This window comes from Sorex fumeus, unplaced genomic scaffold (assembly GCF_029834395.1).
Source record: "Sorex fumeus unplaced genomic scaffold, SorFum_2.1 ptg000098l, whole genome shotgun sequence".
In the NCBI taxonomy this organism is placed as follows: Eukaryota; Metazoa; Chordata; class Mammalia; order Eulipotyphla; family Soricidae; genus Sorex; species Sorex fumeus.
In genome coordinates, this window is record NW_026606155.1 from 6,983,520 (window position 1) to 7,008,449 (window position 24,930).

The 24,930-nt window shown below is 42.9% G+C and overlaps 1 protein-coding gene across 4 annotated transcripts in view; it reads right to left on the reverse strand.

Moving 5' to 3' along the window:
• SPATA7 (spermatogenesis associated 7) overlaps window positions 1-10,588 on the reverse strand; it is a 33,289-nt gene extending 22,701 nt beyond the window's left edge. For 2 of the 4 annotated variants that reach the window (XM_056133763.1, XM_056133761.1), the window contains exons 1-4: window positions 10,400-10,588; window positions 5,372-5,446; window positions 3,673-3,768; window positions 35-82 (exon numbers count right to left, since the gene is read on the reverse strand). In XM_056133763.1, the coding sequence (XP_055989738.1) occupies window positions 35-82; window positions 3,673-3,768; window positions 5,372-5,446; window positions 10,400-10,418 (238 nt within the window). In that variant the 5' untranslated portion in view covers window positions 10,419-10,588. The remainder of the gene's footprint in view (window positions 1-34; window positions 83-3,672; window positions 3,769-5,371; window positions 5,447-10,399) is intronic. The other 2 variants (XM_056133764.1, XM_056133765.1) reach the window with 2 other exon arrangements.
• Window positions 10,589-24,930: the final 14,342 nt, after the last annotated feature.

Consider the following 24,930-nt stretch of genomic DNA (forward strand, 5'->3'; position numbering starts at 1 on the left):
CCAAATCAGAAGGGAGCACGTGAAATTTACTTACATTTGATGCTGGTAGTCAAGCTTATTGGAATTGAGCAGTCTACTGCAGCTGAAAGAGGAAAAATCAGAGGTTCAATTATATTCCTAATATTTTAAAATACAACAAATACCAACTGAGGAAATAAAATGTTCCAGAACTTGCAGTTCCTTGGTTTGATTTTTATTGTATTTCTAGCAATGAAAAATGTAATATCCTTGGTAAACAATACATTGGTTGGGAATAACTGCTCAATAAATACTGCAGAAGAAATTATTAGTGGACTTGAAAATATAGCTATATAAACTATTGAAAAGTAAAGGATGACTGGAAAGTACATGAACGTAGATCACTAAACTAACGTGTCTATATCACACACCTAACGTCCTTGTAACCAGAATTCCCAATCAAGCTCAGAAAAGAAAAGCAAAATTGAATGACTTATGCTATTTGATTTCAAAATAATGCTACAGTAATTAAGGGAATGCAAAATTAGCAAGTAGATTTATGTCCACAGAACCAAAGAGGAAGTCTGGACATAAAGCAATGCATGTGGTGAAATCAACATTTGGAATGTGTCAGGGGGTACAGCAATAGCACAGCAGGTAGGGCATTTGCCTTGCACACCGCTAACCCGGGTTTGATTCCCAGCATCCCATACGGTCCCCTGAGCACCACCAGGAGTAATTCCTGAGTGCATAAGCCAGGAGTAACCCCTGTGCATCACCAGGTGTGACCACCCTCCCCCGCCAAAAAAAAAAAAAAAAAGATTTGGAATGTGTTAAGGCAGTTCAGTAGGGAAAGGACAATCTCTTCAACAAATGGTGTTGGGAATATTTAGATAACCATAAGCAAAACACTGATACTTACAACATGTATAAAAACTAACACAAGATGCATCATTATCTTAAAAATGTAGAAGCTAAAACGTACACTCTTAGAGGAAAACACAAGACTATCTTAGTGATCTAACATTAGGCAAAAATTCTTAAGCAGCACAGGAAAAGTGTAAGCTATTAAATAATTAACAAGCTGAACTTAGATTCTCATGTCACAAGATAGAATTTGTCACTTATAATTTGAACTTTACAAGTAGCAAAATTATGAGACTTAGCTCTTTAAAGAGCTGGAGTGATGGCACAGTGGTAGGGCGTTTGCCTTGCACACAGCCAACCCGGCCGACCCAGGTTCGATTCCTCTGCCCCTCTCGGAGAGCCCGGCAAGCTACCGAGAGTATCTCGCCTGCATGGCAAAAGCCTGGCAAACTACCCATGACATATTCGCTATGCCAAACACAGTAACAGTGTTACTGGGCCCACTTGAGCAAAATGGATGAACAATGGGAAGATAGTGTTACAGTGCTACAGCTCTTTAAATGAGAAAATAAAAATCTCTTAAACTCTTAGTGAAGGGGCTGCAGAGATAACTCAATGGGCTGAGTGCAGGCGTGGCAGGTGGGAGGCCAGATTTGAACCCAGCACCACCTGGTCCCCTGAGCACCACTGGGACTGACACCTGAGACAAAACCCAGTCAAACTCAAATAAGGTCTGTAGTTATTAGCACTGTATCAATTACCAATTTTCTGCCTTAAAAAATGTTTTTTAGGCCACAAGCCAGCTATGCTCAGGGGTCACTGCTGGGGAATAATCAGAGGTACTGCGGATCGAACCTGGGTTAGCCAGATATAAGACAAGCACCTTGCCCACTGTTCTATCTCTCCAGTTTCAATTTCTTGGTTTGATGATATTACTATGTTTAGAGTTAACATCACTAAATCTAGGTAGAGGACTTTTTTTAGAATGCTCTGGCTTTTGCAACTTTTCTATAAGTCTGACACTACTTAAAAATTAAAAAAAAAATGAGTCAGAGTAATAGATGGTATAACAGGTAGGGCACGTGATTTGCAGGCAGCCAACTCTGTTTTAGTCTCCAACACCACATAGGGTCCCCTGAGTGTTGCCAGGAGTGATCCCAAAACACCAAAACAAAAACAAGCAAAAACAAAAGTCAAAAACAAATCATGGGAAAGAAGAAAACATATGCAAAATATAACAGATTCTGTAGTTAACACATAAAGAGCCTGCAAAACTTAGTACTAAGACAAAATATTTGCAAAAATAGGCAGAGATGGATGGGAGAAAGTTCAAAGGGTTAGGGCACATCCTGGCATGCACCTAGTTTGATCCCCAGCACCATAGGTCTTCCAAGCACCAACCAGTGCAACCCTGGGGGTCCCCAGCATCACTGGGAAATCCCCTCCCAAACAGTAACAACAAATCCTAACCAAAGTATGTGAACAGACTTTCCACCAAAGAAGATTTGGATGGCATAAAGCTATAATAAAAGTTGTTTGACAGTATTGGTACTATCATATGGGTACAGTACATCGAAGAAATACTATTCAAACAAAAACCTTAATGGGCTACTACTACTATTACTAGTCCAAAGTAAGTACAGGTGAGGATGTGAAAGCGACAGATATAAAAAGTGGTACAGCCACGCATGAGCCCACAATTCCATTTCTAGGAAGTAAATTTAACCAAGAGAAACGGAGACACAGAATGAAGGATTCTATGTGAATGTTTACAAGCAGCTTTACTCTCAGTGGTCCCAACTGTGCCAAACAATCTAAGTATCCAAAGGGTGAAGCAATAAACAACCTGTGGGATAATCAGAAATGCTCCTTAGCAACAAGGAAGAAATACCGACATATACCACAACATGGGTTGTAGTGACTTAAAAGTGTCCGCTAATTGAAAGACAATTATGATGGTGACTATATTCATGTAGACAGACTGCAAAATATTTTAATTGGCCTCTTCAAGATCAGGGCATCTTATGTTACACTTCAATAAAGTTAACAAAAAAGGAAAAATAGTTGCTAATACTTTCTTTCCTGACTTATCTTGGAGGGGGGGAGGGGCTTCACATCAGGTGGTGCTTAGGGACCACTCCTATGTCTGTGCTCAGGGCCACACCTGGCAGTGCTTGGAGGACCATATGTGATGCCAGGGTTGGAACCATTGTTGTAGCCACAGCCACAGCCACAGCCAAGCAAGTGCCTTAGCCTCTGTACTGTCTCTCCAGCCCACTAGTACATTCTTTGTATAACTTTTTGTTTGTTTGTTATTGGGCCACACCCGGCATTCCTCATGGCTTACTCTAAAGTGGCTCTTTAGTGGCTCTGCACTAAAGAACTCCTGGCAGTGCTTGGGGGACCATGTGGGATGCTGGGGATTGAAACTGGGTCAGTTTCGTGCAAGGCAAACGCCCTACCCTCTGTACTATACTACCACTCTTGCCTGTTGAGCTTCTTTAAAAGATATGAAAACAGAAAAAGCAGACATAAAGATTAAGATCACATATAACCAAAAATAGTAGGGATAACGATAAGAAAAAAGAAACAGCAGATATTCATTTCAATATAGTCAACAAAAATGGAATCTGAATATGCTATATGTAGTAAATAAACTATATATATATGTCTGCATGTGTATGTGTGTGTATACATATATGTAAGTCAGTAGTTGATATCTTACTACCCTAAACACAAATCAAATCCATTTGTAGACAATGTATTTCGTTTGTGTTACAGATTTATTCTGAGAGGTGAAGCTGAAGGTTTCAGCTGGTACAGAAAGTTCACATTTGCGTTTTTTACCTTTGGCGGAAAGGATTTTATTATAGTGAATAGCCATGTGGGTCTCGATCAGGTGGAGAGTACTTAGTCTGAGAGAGGAGGAGTCAGTGCAAAAAGCTAAAAATTAAAACATATTTAATCATTATATATTTAAAATGAGTACATCACGAGGCAAGTTACTATTAAGCTCATTATTAGAACATGTTCTGAATTTCAACCACGGTGATACGAACATAATTCTGAGATGCTTAGTACATTCTACTCTTAATCTTGTACCAAGAGCTGACAAGCTACTGACCACTTAGAAAGAAATCTTCCTAACCTTTATGATCTTTAGAGTTGGGGAGGGCTGGAGCGACAGCACAGTGGTAGGGCATTTGCCTTGCAAGCCACCGCCTGGCGGAGCCAGGTTCAATTCCTCCGCCCCTTTCAGAGAGCCCGGCAAGCTATCGAGAGTATTTTGATTGCACGGCAAGCTACCTGTGAAGTATTCGATATACCAAACACAGTAACAACAAGTCTCACAATGGAGATGTTACTGGGCCCACTCGAGCAAATTGATGAACAACGGGAGGACAGTGCTACAGAGTTTGGGGAAGGAACTATAAACTACATTTATAAAACTATTTCTTATCGACAGCTCTGTATCACATCACTGAAAATACTTAGTCACTTGTCCAATTATAAAATAAAGTTACCATTAGTAATGTTTGAATAAATGATAATACATGCAGTTTGGTAAATTAAACAAATTACAAACTTTGAAACTTTATACTATATATATGTATATATATATATATATATATATATAGAGAGAGAGAGAGAGAGAGAGAGAGGTTTTTATCCTCTTAAAACTTCAAAGTTTATGATCTTGGCTCTGTACATCTACTTTATTACAGGGTTAAACTAAAAACAGAATTCTTCAAATTTAGAAGACCCAATACAATTTTATGTAAATATGGAAAAAACAATAAAAGCCCACACTTAAAACTTTAGGTTCTACCTAGGAAAAATATATTTGATTCACATGAACACTTAGTTTTTTTTTAAAAATTAATTAATTAATTTATTTTTTGCATCACATATGATGATGCACAGGGGTTACTCCTGGCTTTGCACTCAGGAATTACTCCTGGTAGTGCTCAGGGGACCATATGGGATGCTGGGAATCAAACCTGGGTCAGCTGTGTGCAAGGCAAACACCCTACCCGCTGTGCTATGGCTCCAGCCCCTGAACACTTACTTTGAAGGCTTTAAAATGTGTAAACATTTAAAAATACATGGCAAGATCCCCTTTCATAGACTGTAGTCTAATTGGATAAAAGACTCATGTTTATTTTGGAAAGAAAACACATTTTTCCGGCGTTCTGCACAGGCTTTCCTTCTCGATGGTTCTGTCTTAATGCTCATTAAGCTTTTAACAAGGCAGGTGAGCTGGGGACCAGTAAGCGGCTCTTCCACTCAGCCCCAGGACCTCTAAGCTGCTCTTTAAGCTGGAGCTCACAAGAGGAGCAGGAGCGGCCAGGGATAGCCAGGGCCCAAGAGCAGCACTCCTCAATCCCGACTCTCAAAGCAACCTATGATCCATTACAATTAATGTGAAGGCGAACGGCTGAGGAAATGAACTGATTGTCTTTCATCATATCACAAGATCCACAAATGAAAGAGACAGGCAGTCAAGCTCCTAACAATCGCTTACCCTTCGGAGAACTTCACTTACCGTTACTTTTGGTGCTCAAGTGTCCTTTAAACAGGCAGGGTGGGCCAAATCGGGGAAGGACAGACGTTGCTCGAACTTTTAAAAGAAAAACACAAATGAGGGTAGATGAAGCAACTGTCACAGCGACATCTGAAAACAGATAAATGTCTTCGACAACAACTTGTTTAAAATGTAATTCACTCACTACTAACAAGCAAGGTTTAGTAGACAGAAAAATTCTAAAAGCATAGATAAGAGGCTCTGTCTTTTTTCTTTTTCAATTTTTCATTAGTGAATCACCGTAAGGCACAGTTACAGACTGACAAACGTTCGTGCCTGTGTTTCAGTCATACAATGCTCGAGTACCCATTCTCCACCACCAGTGAACACAGTATTCCTCCCACCCCCCACCTCATCCCCCTCCCCCACCTCTGTGGCAGGGCATTCCCCTTTTTTCTCTCTCCTTTTGCGTGTTGTGGTTTGCAATAGAGGTATTGAGTGGAAGAGGCTCTTAGCCTCTAAGATAAGATAAGAGACTCCGTCTTTTAATATCTTTTCAAAAACAGTTGTATCCTGATACTTTATTTTCACTGGATAAAAAAAGCAGTATGTTATTTGCTATGATCACTTTTTCCTGTACACCACTAACTGCATTTTAAAAAAGTATTGATAATAGTTTGAGTCACATGCTTACACTAATGTTAATTAATAAATTTGAGGCAGTTATCACACCTCACGAAATACAGCTGAGATTCTGAGTGTATTAAATAATCATGTTAGTCTGTTCTTAAAAATAATTTTTTAGGTTTTATTACTCCTGTTTTGCTAAAGGATTTTATATGTTTTCAATAACAAATTAATGTCGCATTTATAATGAATGTTCTATATCTAATCAGGTGTGTTCTTTTTACAATGACATTTTTATTACAATCTTTTACTTATTAATGCAGACACTTAAGCATTTTCTATAATATTTTCTAATACAAGCCAACATCCCCTTTGTAAGGATAAAATACTTTCATACTTTTTTATAGGCCTATTTAATTTTCCCCTTAAAAGTTTCTTCATTCTCCTCACTAAAATTTATATTTCTAGGATTTTTCTATTTCATGTAAAATTTAAAATGCAGTAGCACAGAATTATTCATATTAATTATAAGGTAAAGGTAAAGGCCCTCCCGTTGATCGTCGATTTGCTCGAGCGGGCCCAGTAACGTCTCCATTGGAGACTTTGTTGTTACTGTGTCTGGCATATCGAATACTCTCGGTAGCTTGCCGGGCTCTCCAAGAGGGGTGGAGGAATCGAACTCGGGTCGGCCATGTTGGCCGCTTGTAAGGCGTGTGAAAAATGATGTAGTTTGAAAAAAATTTTGCCAACTTATCATTGATTTAAATTTTATGAAATTTCAGGAGTTCAGTTCATTCATCCACGTGTATGTAGATGTCATCACATTCACAATAAAAAATGAGCTGGAGCAACAGCACAGCAGGTAGGGCATTTGCCTTGCACGCAGCCAACCCAGGTTTGATCCCCAGCATCCCATAGGGTCCCCTGAGTACCACCAGGAGTAATTCCTGAGAGCACGAGCCAGGAGTAACTCCTGTGCACCGCCGGGTATGACCCAAAAAAAGAAGGGGAAAAAATAAAAAGCAAAAATCACAGTAAAAAATAAAAGGATCTCTCTCATACTTGGGATATATTATAGAAATAGTATGGAAAAGGATCAAAGTCATAGAAGTGAGCTGACATGGGGCGGGGGGGGAGGGGGCTGGGAGGGTGCTTCACCCAGGGAAACGTGGACAAAAGGGCTCTCTAGAGAGGGGTGTGGTGCTGGATGATGTCTGCATGAAAAGCATAAGAGTCTTTTAAAATCTCGGCACCTCAATACAAATGATCGAAAGTTTTTATAAGGGCTGGAGAAATAGTATCAGGGTTGGCTCATGCCTTGTATGTGGCCAGTTTGGTGTGACCCTTGCCATCCAGGATCAGGGTACCCTGAACACCTTCAGATGTGACCTCTGAGCACTGCTGATGTGGTCCCCGAGCACTGCTGCAGGGCCCAGGCAGCAATGGGGCCTTGGCTTATTAGGAGGCATCCCCATCTCCAGACCTTCTGAGCACCACTTGGGAGGCCCCGCCCCAATTTTAAGAAAGTAATTCTGTTGAGGCACGGGTGTGTTTATGGGTATGTGTGGGAGGGGTCTAGTAAATAACTCAGTGACCTAGAAGACCTGCCTGGGAAACCTAAAGGTTTCAAGTTCAATCCCCAGTGCAACCACATGCGCCAAGCACGATCCTAGCAGCTCTGTGTTGGCACCTGGCAGCTGTGCTGACTGTGATCATTGTGCCATAAACAATTTTTGAGCTGTGCGGCATCTGGGTGTGTGTGAGGACCACAACCCAGGGTGTGTCATTAAGAGGATGGGAGCACCACAGCCAGAAGTGTGACCCTGACAAGGTACAAGCATCGCAGTGACCCCCCCAGCCAAGTGCCACACCCTGAGTGTGTGAAAGCACAACTAGGGGAGCGTACATATGCTGGTACCACAACTGAAGGGACTATGACCTCTTGGCTAAGTGTGTGAGCACCACAACCAAAAATGTGCAGGCACCACAGCCAAATAGGCACGTGCCTCCTGGTCACTGCAGCAACAACAATGATGCAGAGAAAGGGGAGCATGAAAAAAAAAATAAGTCATTCCTAAGGCTGGAGTGATAGCACAGCGGGTAGGGTGTTTGCCTTGCACACAGCTGACCCGGGTTCGATTCCCAGCATCCCATATGGTCCCCGAGCACCGCCAGGAGTAATTCCTGAGTGCATGAGCCAGGAATAACCCCTGTGCATCTCCGGATGTGACCCAGAAAGCAAAAAGCCAAAAAAAAAAAAAACCTGATTATTTTGAGAGATGACCTCCCAGATAGGAAAGTTAGGTTACAGACTTTATAGGATTTAATATGCAAAACACTGATAAGTACATTCCAAACTTTTTTTTTGTTGCTTTTTGGGAGCCAAATCCAGCAGTGCTCAGAGCTTACTCTCGGCTCTGCGCTCAGGAATCATTACTGACAGTGTCTGGAAGGCCATATATGGTGATGGAGACCACTCCTCTATCATAATTATTATGGTATATGAAAACTGACAGACCCTAATGTTTGCTGAACATCACATTAACGAATTCAAAATCAACTGATTCTATGTGATGTCCCCAAAAGAACTGAATTGGGTGAGCCATGAAATTAAACATTATTATTATTATTTTTTTACATTTTGACTGGGGCTGGAGCGATAGCACAGCAGGTAGGGTATTTGTCTTGCACGCGGCTGACCCAAATTCGATTCTTCCACCCCTCTTGGAGAGCCCAGCAAGCTACTGAAAGTATCCTGCCTGCACGGCAAAGCCTGGCAAGCTCCCCATGGCATATTCAATATGCCAAAAACAGTAATAAAACGTCTCACAATGGAGACGTCACTGGTGCCTGCTCAAGCAAATCCATGAACAACGGGAGGACAGTGATACAGTGCTACATTTTGACATGACCCAAATTATAAATGTAATTCAACAGTTATAAGAAAATACTAACCTGTTATATTCTAAGTTTACATGCATTTTTTCCAATGCTTTGACAAATATCAAAAGGACACTAAATGAAAATAATAGTTCTAAGGTTTCACATTCATTTGGATACGAAGACTAGGTGTCATTTACTGTGACCCTGGCAAGTTATTAATGATCTGTTTTTCATCCTGAAAAAAAGATAATACCTAACAAAATGTTTTTGTAGACTAAACAATGAGATAACTTGGGAATACTTTCTGGTACTCAACTAGGGTTGAATACCAATGTTGCAAAATTTATGAAAACTGTAAAAGCACTTTGGTTTGCTTTATCTGAAATTTAGGTTAGAAAAGCTTGAGTGCATATAATTTCTCGATCAATGGATAGTTCCCTTCTTCATGTAAATCAACGACTTCATGTAATCAACGACTTTAATCAACAATTACCTAAATAAAATCACGCCGGCTTTCAAAGGAGGGCTTACTGCAAAGAACCATCAAGGTACCATTGGTTTTATTTAAAAATAGATAAAAACACGCACGGAATTGGCAGAAGTAGGTCTGGAGACTGCCTTATTTAGCTGGAGGGGAAAAAAAATACTGCGTGCTCACAAGTGTGAAGAGGCAAATTATTTGGCTAGATTGGTTGAAATGGGCAGTTCTAAGACCTGGTGTTCACCGCATTCCCAGGGAGTATTACGTCAAGGTCGGACGTACACCGGGATTATGAATTCATCCTCTAGCCACTAAAACTTTAACCAACAACGCCGAATCACTTAGGAAAGCTTAGTAGAAATGCAAAACTCCAGCCAGCTTCCATCGAACTAACTGAATACTTCGCACTTGTTTTTTAATTTTATTTCGTTTTTAATTGAATCACCGTGAGATACACAGTTACCAAAACGATTCATGATTGGGTTTCAGTCATCACAAAGCTCCCACACCCGTCCCATACTTTGCACTTCAACAGAGCTCCGAGTCACATGAAAAAAACATCACCGGGTCACTCAATAGTTGGCGGGAGGGGAGGATCTGGTTAGGGAACGCCAAGATTTCCAATTTCCCGGAGCACTTTAACAACGAGCCAGCCGCCTTCGATGCATTATCTCCCTTTGGGATATGCGAGATAACTGCACGAACTCGGGGACATGGATGTCTGTCTGACTCTCTCACTTTGAAGAGACGAGGGACTGTGGGGGACGGGAGAGAGTGGGTCACCCCACTCGGGAGCAGCAGGGATTGGTTCTGGGATGTCCAGAAGTCTGAGCCCGAAGGTCAAAAGGAGTTCCTGGGCCCATGCGCTCTGCAGGCGCGCGCACAGACCCCGAGCTCAGAGGGCGATTCCACCGCTCCTGGCGAGAAGCCACCCACAAGCCCGGCGGGCAGCAAGGCCTGGGGGCAGTGGAGGGGGGCTCTGTGGGTGCACGATCGGGGACCCCCGGGGTCCCCGGGGCTTCCGGAGCCCACCCCCGGCCTCGACGGCTGATCTTTACCTCTCCGGCCGCCCTCCATGCTGAGATCCTCTTGCAGCTGCCTCGGGGGTTACAGGTTGGGACCCCTTCGGTCCTTCCCAGGGCCCGGCCAGCCCCCGCAAAGCAGGTGGAGCACGCAGGAGGCGGCGGGCGGCTGCGGGAGAGTGGGGCCCCGGCCGGTTGCTAAGGCCGCGTTCCGGGCTCCGGGGCTGTGACGTCACGACGCGCGGACGCGCGCGCTCCCGCTCCGGGTACCCGGCGCGGCCCCGGCGGCGCTGGAGGGCGGAGGATGGAGGATGGAGGATGGAGGATGCGGGGACGCGCAGGACCGCAGCGCTGCCGGGCGCGCGGTTGGAGCCCCGGGGTACCGCCCGCCGTCCACACAGCCGTCTCCTGCTAGGACTCAGGTCGCCGACCACTGGCAGGCCTCGTCCCTGCAGGAGGAGCCGGGAGAAGAGGCCGGTGGGGGTTGGGGAGTGGAGGGTGGGAGGTGTGGGGGTGTCAAACAGGAGCAAATGATGTATGGGGGCTTAGTGCCAGTTCCAAATCGAAGCAGATCCTGAACATACGGATTAGTGAAAGTCCTGCGGCGGGTTATATGTGTGGAAAAACGTCTGTTTCCATCTCAAGTTTTAGCCGGAGTCATTTGTTTCTATTTACTTGTCTGAACACGGAACCTTTCTTCTCCACTTTCCTCTCCCTTTCTCCTGCACCCCGGTTACTCTGAAGACTCCACATCATCATCATCATCATCATCATCGTCATCGTCATCATCATTGCTCTTATTATTATTCGCCATGGAGAGTTACAACTTGAACATGGTGTGGATTTATTTGTAGCTTCCTACAATTTAATTCGGAAGCAGTTTGCTTTGAATTCGTGGAAGATCAGAATAGACAGGGAGGAAGCAACAGTGATGCTACTGACATTTTGGGCTGGATGCATAATTCTTGGTTGTGGGGTCAGGAATGTCCTCCGTAGTGCAGAATGTTTAGCAGCTACTAGATGCCCATAGAAACACTTCCCCCGCCCCCCCCAACACACACCAAATTTTGACCATCAGAAGTATTTCTAACACTGCAAAATCTTAACAAATTCCTATTGGGGATCACTGGGATAATAGCAAGACAATGGACTTTTTAGCCTCTTTTCTAAAATGTAACAGATGCTGCTTACTTTGCAGTTGTCCAGATTAATTGTAGAGAGCCCAGGAAAATAGAATGAGGCTTTTAACTAATAATAGTTTTCTTTCTGTTAAGTCTCAGAATTGGGGTTCCAAGGACTGCAGGCATAAAGAAGTTAGCCAGGAACTGCACTGGAAAACAAAAGAGGATGGTGACACACAATTGCTTCCCCTGACTGTAGGGCGTATCAGATTAAACAATTGAGGATGGTGGAGGTTGTCCATGGGGCCTCTGTGACCCAACAACAAAGATCATTTGGAAGGAGTCAGGACAGAAAGGCAGCTGTGGTCCAAAGAACAAGAACTCCTTAATCCCTGTCTAAGAACATGAAGCCTTTTGTTCCACTACTCGCACCTGGAAAATACTTTGCATGTAATAAGCCTCCAGTAAGCATTTGTTAAATTGAATTAGACCTGAAGCATAAAGGGCAAACCCTCCTGGGAGAGATAAGGCAGTGACTCGATTCAAACACAAGAGAGATGAGTTCTGCTTTCTGAAGTAGATTTAGGAGGCAAAGTAGATTTTGCTTCTAAACACAAAAGGGGGCTCCTTGAGCAGGAGCTACCAACCGAGTGGGAGAGGGTTCTGAAGACATTGCACCTGAGGATTTAACTGCAGCCAGACCCATTATTTCTCTTAATAATCTTGTTCCGTTTCTTTCATGACCTTCCCTGTAGGACCTTTAACTCATTACTTGGAGCAGTGACTGTTGTAGCTGAAGTGCAATTTAATTTGTCCTTGGCTTTTACTCTGTGTGTTCAATGAAGGAGAGAAGATCCCTTCTGGTGGCAGTTCCCAGGAGATGTATCTGCTCATGGGCAGCTGTGCTCAGCTGCTGGGGACTTGTTACAGAGTTAGCTGCCCAGAAAACCCTTCCACAGGGGGTGAGGGGTGGGGGGAATCACTCCTAGCTGCAGCAGCCCCTGAGAGCAGGCATTCCTGAAGACCTTTGCCAAACATCTCAATGTAAATACCACATGGATCACATGGTACAAAGGTTTATTTTTGTTATCGGTAGCTAAATATACATACACCTGTTTTTAGAAGGTAAACATTTTTTCTGCCTCTAAGGAAGTGATAGGCTTACCTTTATTACTGGGTTTCTCTTTTTGGTCTTCATTCACTAGAAGCACAAAACTAAGATTAGTGTTTGGTTGCAATAATTATCCACAGTCTATTTATTTAATTCACCCCCTTCCCACCCTCCACTCCCTGCTTCATCTTGATATCAGAAATCAGGCCCTGGGCCTGACGCAAATGAAGCAAGCAGTCAATCACTGAGTCACACATCTTTCCTATATTTTAAAATTTTCTTTCTTATGCAGGGGATTATTAATTAGTATTACTATTGTTTTGTGACAGCAGGGATCAAACACAGATATCATGTGTGCAAAGCAGGCAAATCCCAGGCTCAGGAATTTTATCTTTAAAAATATTTGGGGGCCGAAGCTATAGCACAGTGGGTAGGGTGTGTTAGCCTTGCACACAGCCAACCTGGATGTGATCCCTGGCATCCCATATGGTCCTCCGAACACTGCCAGGAGTAATTTCTGAGTACAGAGCCAGGAGCAACCCCTGAGCATCACCGGGTGTGACCCAAAAAGAAACAAAATTATTTATATATTTTTGGTGTTTTGGGCCATATCCAGCAGTGCTCAGGGCTTGCTTCTAGCTTTTTGCTCGGGGATCACTCCTGGCAGGGCACTGGAACCATGTATGGTGCCAAGGATCAAACTTAGGTCTGTCATGTTAACATAATACCTACTATACTATCTGGTTAAGTTGGATTTATCATTTTTATTGGATAAGTTCTAAGTCCTTTGGAAAGGGAGATATAAATGAAAATAAATTATATATATATCTGAGTACATGGGCTGGAGTGATAGCACAGCGGGTAGGGCGTTTGCCTTGTATGCAGTTGACCTGGGTTCAATTCCTTCATCCCTCTCAGAGAGCTCTGCAAGCTACCGAGAGATTCCCCTCCACACGGCAGAGCCTGGCAAGCTCCCCGTGGCATATTCGACATGCCAAAAACAGTAACAAGTCTCACAATGGAGACGTTACTGGTACCTGCTCAAGTAAATCGATGAACAATGGGACAACAGTGCTACAGTGAGTCCATATAATGTATGGTTTATTATATTTTAATATACATTGAAAAATGTATATTATTATGCATATACTTAATCTATTGCATTTTCACAGTCCAGAGTTTCTCAAATTCATGCTTGTCTGTTTGGAAATAGCAGCAGCACTGAAAATTATACAGTGAGTGCAATAAAAATAAGTATGGGCTAGGGATGGCTTAATGGATTGAAGTGCAAGCTTTGCATGTTGGAACTTGGGTTCTATCCTGGGTACTGTGATCCCCCCAGCACTGCCAGGAACAATGTCTCAGCACCACACTAGTGAATGGAGAAATGCCCATCACTGTTAAGTGCAGCCCCATTATAAATCAAGAAAAAAAACCCAAAAAAGTAAAGACCAAGATAATCTTACTGTTTTTATATAAACAGAAGACATGTTTTTTTTTAAATTTATTATGTACATTTCAATGGTGGACATATTTTAATCCTTAAGGGATACAAACGAAGGACATTTGGGAAATATTTGAAAGGAGCAGAATTAAATGGTGTGTATACTTTGTACTGAGTCTCAAAACAAAACCCATTAGCTTTGTGACTAAAGAAACGTAGGAAAATTTGCACAATTGACCACCTGTCATTCTCCAATCAAAATACTATTTATAACTAACGTAGAAATTTTAACTTGGAGATGATTTTAACTCGCCACAACTAATGCACTCATTTCCCGCCCGTCACTAGAGGGGGCTTTAGGAAAGTTTTAAGTTGTTTTCATATTGGGAAGGTGGTCAAGTTGAGACAATTTAAACCTATAAATCTTACACAGTGAGAATAAAGAGCAAATGAGTTGGGCAAAAACAAAAACCAGCCAAAACAACAAAAAATCTGGTTAAAATAGATATTCCTTTAGAGTCAATGCCATATAATCCACTTTAAAAAATTATTATTAGAAAACGTTTTTGGGCATCTTGTTTTACAAAGCTTTTTTGGGGTCACACCCAGCGATGTACAGGGGTTACTACTGGCTCATGCAATCAGGAATTACTCGAACCCGGGTTGGCCACATGCAAGGCAAACACCCTACCCATTCTGCTATCGCTCCAGCTCAATTTATAAAGCTTTTTATCTGATTTTGGGACTGTACCCAGAGGTGTTCTGGCTCTGTGCTCAGAGGTTACTCCTGGCAAAACTCAGGAGATCATATGTGATGTTGTGGATTGAAGGAGGTCAGCCATGTGCAAACAAGTGTCTTAACCCCTATACTATCTGTTGGATCCTACAAAGCTTTTAATAAGTGTTTGGCGTTTCACTTTTAAGCTTATCACCAGTGTCAGCATCAAGCCCAGGGATAAGATGAGTATTATCTAAAGACACTTCATAGAAAAAAGTATTCATCATTTACAATCTATGGCTTTATTTTTTTGAATTTTCTTGTAAAGGAACAGAAGTTTCCAGATTTTGGCTATTGTGAATAGTGCTGCAACGAACATATAGATATAGATGTAATTTCTACTGTGCTTTTTTGCATCCTCTGGATATATTCCCAGAAGTGGTATTGTGGGGTCATATGGATGCTCAATTTCTAGTTTTTGAAGGACTGTCCATATTGTTTTCCAGAAAGGCTGGACTAGTGGGCATTCCCACCAAAGTGAAAGAGTGTCCCTTTTCCCCCACATCACAATAACCAAAATCTGGAAACAACCCAAGTGTCCTAGAACAGATGACTGGTTAAAGAAACTTTGGTACATCTATACAATGGAATACTATGCTGCTGTTAGGAGAGATGAAGTCATGAAATTTGCTTATAAATGAATAGACATGGAGAGTATCATGCTAAGTGAAATGAGTCAGAAAGAGACGGACAGACATAGAAGGACTGCACTCATTTGTGGAGTATAAAGCAACATAACATGAGGCTGACACCTGAGGATAGTAGATACACGGGACAGAGAGATTTCTCCATAGCTGGAAGTCTGCCTCATGAGCAAAGGGGAGAAGGGAGCTGAAACAGAGAAGGAATCACTAAGAAAATGATATCTTGAGGAACCGGTCGGGATGGGAGATGTGTGCAGAAAGTAGATAAAGGACCAAACATGATAGCCTCTGAGTGTCTGTATTGCAAACCATAATGCCCCAAAGTAGAGAGAGAGAGAGAGAGAGTATGGGGAATATTGTCTGCCATGTAGGCAGGGGGAGAGTGGGAAAGGGGGGGTATACCAGGGATATTGGTGGTGGGGAATGTGCACTGATGGAGACAGAGTGTTCGATCATTGTGTGATTGTAACCTAACCATGAAAGCTTGTAACTATCTCACGGTGATTCAATAAAATTAAAAAAAAAAAAAGAACAGAAGTGACCACAATTTTCTAGAAAGCAATAATGCCTATCACAGAGAAAAATATGGATGGAGAATGGCGAGAAATAATAGGAGTTACTGATGCCAAATGGCCGTTTTGAGTGCTCAGAAGGAATCGACCTTGGCTAGCTGAATACAAACACAATCTTATTCATTGAAAATGATTGCTCTCAGAACTAGACCACCACAGGGAGTGTTTCATTACTCTTTTAAATCTGCTTCATTCCACACTTCATTATCATTTTCCCTTCAGTTGAGCAGAGCACAAAATCATGACTGGAGGTAGCTCAGTCAGCTTCTTTGTGAAGAAAAGAGTCATACATAGGGACCACTGAGAGAAGGGTGCTAGAATTGTGAGTATTAGGTCCGCTAATAACCTTCAGAATCCTCCATCACTCCAGCTTTCCCCCAGCTGTGCTCTTTAAATCTCTGCATCCAATTAAGAGAATAAGTCTCTATGCAGAGAACCTAATCGTTCTGTGGTTACTAGGTTACCTGTCCCCATAGCTTAAGTAGATCATTTTATCTATTCTTCCACTGCCCATCAATGGCCTAAATCCCCTGGGATGATGCTTGAAGGTTTGATAAAACTCCACCTAATAATATTCTCTGTTTACAAGTGGCTTCACCATTGAAAACAAAGCCAGACCAAAAAAAAAAACTATGAATCCATTCTGGTAATTTTCGTTTCACTTAAAAATATTAAAAAAATAAAATCCAAAACATTTTTGCAGGTCACTAATAAAAATTATCTGTTCTGCCTGCCCTATTTGTCTAAAGGATTCAATGTCTATTTGTCTAAAAGACTATTTTTCTAAAGGACTCAATCTCCTCTTTAGTCAGACTTTCATTCTTTTAAGCAGGGTGTCTGCTTGCCATTTATTTACTCTTCAAACACTTTTTAGCTTAAATAATAATCTTAAATGACCTTTTATTGTAAAATGTTCAAATATAGGAAATAGCTTTTGGTTAGACCTAATGATTTAAAGTACTTGGAGAGCACGATTGGAAACAAGTTTAGATGATATTAATAATGTCTTTAGAATATTTGAGCAAATAGCCCAGACAATGGAAGCAGGTGCTTCTTTGCTCCCCAGACATGTTCAGGTTTTGCCTTGACTTGTCTCAAATATATTTCTCTTGCCCTCTTTGAGTTCTCCATTTTATCTGTAAATGGCAGAAGAATGATTTGTCTTTCATGTTCTCAAAAATGTCCAAGAATATGAAAATGTGTTATAATAATAGCTTCTTCAAAAGATTGGTCTCCCCAAGGAGGTAGAATGGATCTCACCAGAGGTCCTGCTAGTCCTTGAGGCATGTCACAGTGATATTTGTTTTATTTCAAGCTAAGGCCAATCTGTAGCCCATGGGCACAAAAAAAAATGCTAGCTGACTTCGACCATGAGTGTGGAAAGGTCGGACTACAGCTAAATCTCACGAAGACAATGTTTGTGAGAAACGGTCTCGTTCCTGATGTTCCTTTTTATTGGTATTTTTTAAATAAATTTTTATTTATTAATTTTTAAATTTTTACTTGATCGTCGACGATCAAGGATCAGGGACACTGTCTCATATGCCAAGGTGTCGAAAATCAGATGGGCTGGTCACGTAATGAGATTTAAAGACGACCGTTGGACTAGAGCTGTTACTGATTGGATTCCACGGGATGTCAAGAGACCGCGTGGCCGCCCACCTACCAGATGGTCAGACTTCTTTGTCAAGATCATGAACGATCGGTTTGAGGCCCTCCATGTTCCCGGAGCGAAGAGATGCCATTGGGCTACACTAGCACGCGACAGGGACAAATGGAGACGTTACTGGCGCCCGCTCGAGCAAATCGACGACTAACGGGAAGTTAAGTGATAAGTGAAGTGAAATTTTTACTAGTGAAACACCATGAGGTACAGTTGTAGACTTACAAATTTTTTGTGCTTGTGTTTCAGTTATACAATGATCGAGTACCCATCCCTCCACCAATGCCCATTCTCCACCACCACTAATCCCAGTAACCTTCGCACCCCCCATCCCCCCATTCCATTCGCTCTCAAAGGAATGAACATCTCCAAATGCAACAGTTATGTGCACCTAGGTTGAGAAGTCAACATGACGAATGACCTGGCACCTGAGTGGCACAGGAGAAAGAGAGCGGCTTGGAATGCCTTCAAGAGTGTTGAAGAAATAGCTAAGAGCATGAACAACCTTTGACTCCGGGCATATCTCTTCGATTCCACTGTTCTTCCTGCATTAACATATGCCTCAGAGATCTGTAAAATGATGACTGGGGCCCTAGGAAAACAGTATGAGAATGCTATTCAGGTCTCCCAAAGAGGAATCGAAGGAGCTATGCTTGGAGTATCAAGCTTCACTCAAGTGAAAGAAAGAATTCGGAGTCCTGAACTCCATTGATGATCAAGAATCAGGGATGCTGTCTCATTTCCCAAGGCAAATGAGCTGGACCCAGTGTCAGATGGGCTGGACATGTAATGCGATTTGGAGACGACATCTGGACTAGAGCCGTTACCTACTGGATTCCACGGGATGTCAAAAGATAGCGTGGCTGCCCATCTATGAGATGGTCAGACTTCTTCGTCAAGACCCTGAACAATGGATTTGAGGATCTTCATGTTCCTGGAGCTAGCAGATGCCACTGGGCTACACTAGCACGCGATAGGGACAAGTGGAGATGTTACTGGCGCTCACTCAAGCAAATCTATGAGTAAAAGGATGTCAAGTAATCAAGTGAAAATTTTTTTTTATCAGAAATAACTTTTGTTTGGGGCTGGAGTGATAGTGCAGCAGTTAGGGTGTTTGCCTTGTATATGGCCAACTTAGGTTTGATCTCTGGCATCCCATATGGTCCGCCAAGCACTTCCAGGAGTGATTCCTGAGCACAGAACCAGAAGTAACCCCTGAGCATTGTCGGGTGGGACCCAAAACCAAATTAAAACAGAAAAGAAATAACTTTTGTTTGTTTGCTTTTGGGACACACCCAACTGTGTTCAGGGGTTACTCCTCATTTTGTGTTCATGGAACACTTCTGGTGGTGCTGGGAGGAATCTTTTGTGGTGGTGGAGATTGAACCAGATACAGCAAGGCAAGCACCTCACCCTCCTGTACAATCTCTCTGGCCCCAATAATAACTTTTCTTTTTGTTTGTTTGGTTTTTGGTTTGCTTTTTCTGTCATACCTGACCATGCACAGGAGTTACTCCTGGCTCTGCACTCAGGAATTATTCCTGCTTGTGATTGGAAGACCATATGGGATGCTGGGAATTGAACCTGGGTCAGCCACATGCAAAGCAAAGGCCCTTCCTGCTGTTCTATCGCTCCAGCCCCAGAAATAACTTTTCTATAGAGAAATCTAACTATGTGACAGGCATCTTCATACAGAGCATTGGTTCTTACTGGATCATTCTCTCCTTGCCTTGTGAACCTCCTTATTGCTCCAGAAAGCCTCTAGCTCATTCCTTAGCTCAGGACAAACACGTTGTTCTGTCCCTTTAACTTTAGAATCTACATCCATGTAGAATCTAAATTCATATGTATAATTACGTAGGTTCCTTTCCCCACTGATTGCTCTGAGGTGAATCTGATTACTCCACAAATCCAAGAAGAATCCAGAGGGTAAGAGGTGAATTCTCCATCATGTAACAATGGCAGTCACTGAAATTTTTTTTTTTCCTCATAAGCAACCTTCCATTAAAACTAAGGAGGTCAATTCAGGAAGTCATTTCCAGGTGAGGTCAGAGTCTAGAAACTGAGGTGGTTTACTGATCATAGAGAGACTTCCTCTTTGTTGTTTACCACAGGCTGAGTGGAGGCTTATGTAAAAAAAGACAAAAATGGTAAAATGATGACTGGAGCCTCCTTCATTTTCTTTTTAAACAAGGCTGGCGGTAAACAACTATTTTCTTGTGTCTGTCAGAGAAGTTGGGGGTCAAAAAGGATACCAGTGATTGCTAAGCCCCAACCCTCCTCTTTCAGAAGACTGCAAAATCCCAGAAAGATAATTAGCCCCCACAGCTCAGCCCTTTGGCCATGGATTTAGTCATTTCACTAAGTCAGGAAACAGGCAGGAGCCAATAATCCCAGTGACACTTCATTATGCATATTTGTTCTTGTGTAAATGTGTTACCTAAAACAATGGAAAATTTATTTTCTTGTGCAATCATGGACATACAAAATGCAAAGGGCATATGAGTTTGCTTAAATCCTTTATCTTAGACAAATAAGTGCTTCAGCTGTTTGAGATCACTGTCAGTATGTATATATTTATTTTTAAAAGTTTTTATTTTTTGACAGTTCTTACTTAAATTTCTGTATTTTTTTTAAATGTAGGAGTACTGCAATTTATCCAGCCATTGATTAAAGCTGATTGAATTGGGCATGAACTCCACATTACTTTAAAACAAATTTTTAATTGAATATCCGTGAGATAGACCATTACAAAAATGTTCATAATTGGGTTTCAGTCATACAATGATCCAGCACCCATCCCTCCACCAGTGTACATTTCTCACTACCAGTGTCCCCTGTTTCCCTACCACCGTCTCCCAACCCCTGCCCCCTCCCCCAACCTCCCTCTCTGGGAGGCACTTTCCTTCTTGCTCTGTTTCTCCTTTTCCTTTTGTGTGTTATGGTTTATGATACAAGTGCTAAGAGGTCATGGTGTTTGTTCAGGGCATTCAGTATTTTTATCGGGATGGTAAGGCTAGAATAGCTTTTCAACTGGAAGGGGGCTTTGGGGTGTGGATGTGACTACTGAGGCTTCTGGAAGTACAGGGAGGTGGGGGGGGGGGGTAGCTCATCCCGAGCCCGAGAAAGCCTGGAGGTTTCAGTCACAAAATCCGCATACCAGAATTTTCAGCAGATTATATCTTGGTGAGGTCCATCCTGAGACAGTGGAACCAGGTCAGGGATATGGTGGCGATTTTGGATTGTGGAAGCAAGTGACTGCCTGGGGCTCTGCTTGGGCGGGCACAGGCCAACCTGCCCCCCCCCCCCTTTGTTTATCCCGGTCTGTTCAGCCATGCATGGGTCCGAGATTAACTGTGGCTTTTGAACTCTTTTGAGATTTATTTATGAGTCTCTGAAACAAGGTCAATAAATGAGCGTATATAGCCGAGCTGGAGGTGGTTTGTGGGCATGGCTCCCACATACCTAACTTTTGTCGTTTTTTTTTTCATTTCATTTCATCATCCTGTTAATCGTCGATTGCCTCGAGCAGGCCCCAGTAACGTCTCTTTCATCCTAGCCCTGAGATAATATTCACGGCTCTTTAAGAGAATGAGACCCATCATTGTTACTGGTATTTGGCATATTGGGTAGGCCACGGGGAGTTTGCCAGACTCTGCCCTGTGGGCAGGCTACATTCGATAGTCTGCAAGTTTGTTCAAAGCAGGAATGAGGTAATAAGATGTCGCGTGGCCGCGAATGCGGCTGCGCGGTTCCAGGATCTTGATTTTATAGTCTCTGAGTCTTGGCCGCTGATGGGATTACACGGCGCCAGGGGGCCAGGTGGTGGGTGTGACCCCCGCCTACTGGAATTTGGAGGATCTGGGTGGAAGATGCTCGACTCCAATTCGAGTAGGCTTGGAGGTCTAGGCCCCGGAACCCGCGTGGCTTTGTCCCTCTGCCAGTACCTTCATGTGTGCGGAGAGTGGTCTCAGCATGGTGGTGGCTGGTCCTGGAGGTCTCCGGCTGCCGGAGCCCCGGTCGGGGCGGGGAGGAAAGCTCGACCCGCTCCCCTCCAAGGGGTCCTGGCGAGGGACACCCAGGCGCGGGGGCAAAAGACTGCACTGTTCTCTTCCGGGATCTGGATTTGTCGTTTAATTTTTTGGTAAACTTGGCTGCTCATTTTTACCACCTTTATTCATAAATAAAATTCTGTAGCACTGTAGCACTGTCTTCCTGTTGTTCATCAATTTGCTCGAGTGGGCACCAGTAATGTCTCTATTGTGACACTTGCTGTTACTGTTTTTGGCATATCGAATACACCACAGGGAGTTTGCCAGATTCTGCCATGTGGGTGGGATACTCTCGGTAGCTTGCCGGACTCTTTGAGAGGGACGGAGGAATAGAACCCTGGTCGGCCGCATGCAAGGCAAATGCCCTTCCCACTGTGCTATCGCTCCAGTCCAATAAAATCTATTGGAAAAAAATCAAACAAACTTAGCCCCTAGTTGTTGGGATCAGGTCAAAGGCACAGTAGCTAGCAATTTGGGGTATCAGGTAGCTTGAAGGCACCATCAGGCTGCTACTGCACTCGCCCAGAGGGTGCACGTTGATCTGCTGGTGCCACCATACCCCTATCTATTTAGTTTTAAAACTATATTTACCCCTACAAGGTAAGCAGATATTATCTTTCCAAAATGAGCTCTTCTCTCCTCAAGATGACTCTCTTCCTAAAGTCTAGTGATCACACTGAGTTTTGGAGTATTTTGCACTGGAGAATCAGAGAGGCAGCTTCTCTCTATCAATGATAGGACAGAATATCAATAGATTTCTATGAAGCAAAAACTACCACATGTTGCATTTCGACCAATGTTAATCATCACCTAATACATGCAAAGCCCAGATATATTCAAGAATACTCCTGAAATTGCCTTCATATTCTTCAGAGACAGCTATACTTTCCCTAGTTTATAACCTCTTCAAGGACCTCTGCTTTACCTGCTTTGAACAGCACTGTCTGTAGCACTGTCCTCCCGTTGTTCATTGATTTTCTAGAGCGGGCCCAGTAACGTCTCCATCGTGAGACTTAATGTTACTGTGTTTGGCATATCAAATACGTCACGAGTAGCTTGCCAGGCTTTGCCGTGTGGTCAAGATACTCTCAATAGCTTGCTGGGCTCTCCGAGAGGGGCAGAGGAATCAAACGGGGTCGGCCAGGTCTGCCGTGTGCAAGGCAAGTGCCCTACCTGCTGTGCTATCACTCTAGCCCACTTCGTTTTGAACAGAATCGATGGAAACCGGAACTTCCTGGGGATATTGGAAAGTGCCAGATAACACAGAGTAGCCCATTATGAGTGTGTTGGAATCTATTTTCTTTTGAGAGCTGGGTCTGTAGTTTTTGAACTGCTGTTATCTTGACCAGGAAACATGGTTCCTCATCAGCACTGAGCTGGTATGATTGTTGTGACAAGAATGGGTGAGAGGTTGTATCAATATTAGTGACAAAGAAGGCAGGTAAGGACAGGAAAGAAATTGTGTGTGTGTGTGTGTGTGTGTGTGTGTGTGTGTGTGTGTTGGGGAGAGCAGGGGAAGAGAGAAAGGGAGGTAACAGAGAAAGGAGCAGTGGTCAGGGACCTCAGGTTCACTGGTAATATGTGGAGTGGAATATCTATATATTCAAACCACAGACTCAACTACGCTGAAAACATGAGACACACGATTCAATCTACAACCACCTGTCAAATTGGCAGGCTAGGGGCTGGGGGTGGGGTGTGTGGGAGGGAACCTGGGGACACTGGTGGTAGAACTGCTGCTGGAACATTATATGTTTAAAACTCACCTATCAGTAACTTTGAATATCATGGTTTTCTAAATATTTTTTTTCTTAAAAGAGGCTGGCTTTCAAGCCATGGAGTAAAAGGGGAAAAGGGAGCTCAGATAGAGAAGGGAACACCAAATAAAGGGTGTTGGGAGGATTCTCCCAGGATGGGAGAAGCATGCTGAAAGTAGACTATAGACCAAACATGATTGTCACCCATTGCCTCTTTTGAAAACCACAACACCCAAAAAGAGAGAGAAAACAAAAGGGAATGCCCTGCCACAGAGGTAGGGTGGGATGGGGGATGGGGGGTGGGAGGGATACTGAGATCCATGGTGGTGGGAAATGGGAGCTGGTGGAGGGATGGGTATTTGAACATTGTATAATTGAAACCCAAGCACAAAAATTTTTCAGTCTAAAACTGTACCTCATGATGTCTCACTAATAAAAATTAAAAAAAGAAAAGAAAAGAGAGGCAAGAAATGGCTTCTCCTTACCTACAATGCCCTCGCCCAACTGCAGGGTTTTCCTCTTACTCTAACATATGGTTTTTTCTTTTAAAATGGTCTTCTTTGCTTTGATTTTTAATCCAACCAGTGTTCTTTTCCCCTTGCGCAGTGCTGGAACCAGAGTGCAGTACCTAATGCATATGAAATACGTGCTCATCTCAGCTACAATCATATTCCTATCTTCATATTTTATTTATTTTTTTTGGTCACACCCACAATTCTCGGGGCTTACTCCTGGCTATGCACTCAGGTATTACTCCTGGTGGTGCTTGGGAGACCATATGGGATGCTGGGGATCTAATCTGGGTCGACCAAATGCCCTACCTGCTGTACTATTTCTCTAACCCTCTGTCTTCACATTTTCTTGTTGGTAGATGCAATAGGCTGAATGAATGATGGACACACAAAAACATCAATTACTAGAGACTGGAGAGGTAGTATAGCGGTTAAGGTACTTGCCTTGTATACTTCTGACCTTGGTCCAACCCAGTACTGCATATGGCTTCCTGAGTATTTTCAGGTATAATCCCAGATCACAGAGCCAGGAGTAAGCCCTGAGAACCACAGGGTGTGAGTTCCTCCACATTACTCCCCCATAACTCACAAAAAATACCATGTCGTAATCCTTGAAACCTATAAATGTTATTTTTATAGTGTGAAAAGTCAAACTCAGGGCCTTACACATGTAAAGCATGTACTCCACTACTAAGCCACATCCTGATCCTCCAGATATTACTCCATAAGGAAAAAGATTCTTGCAGAGGTGATTCAATTAAAGGCCATGTACCTGGTACATCCTGGTGAGTCTAGACATAACCAAAGTGTTCTTATAAGAGGGAGAAGGGAGAACACACCAGCTGGAGATGAAACTGGAGTGACGTCACAAGGCAAGGGAAGTCACAGGGCTGAGTCAGTAGACTCAGGGAAT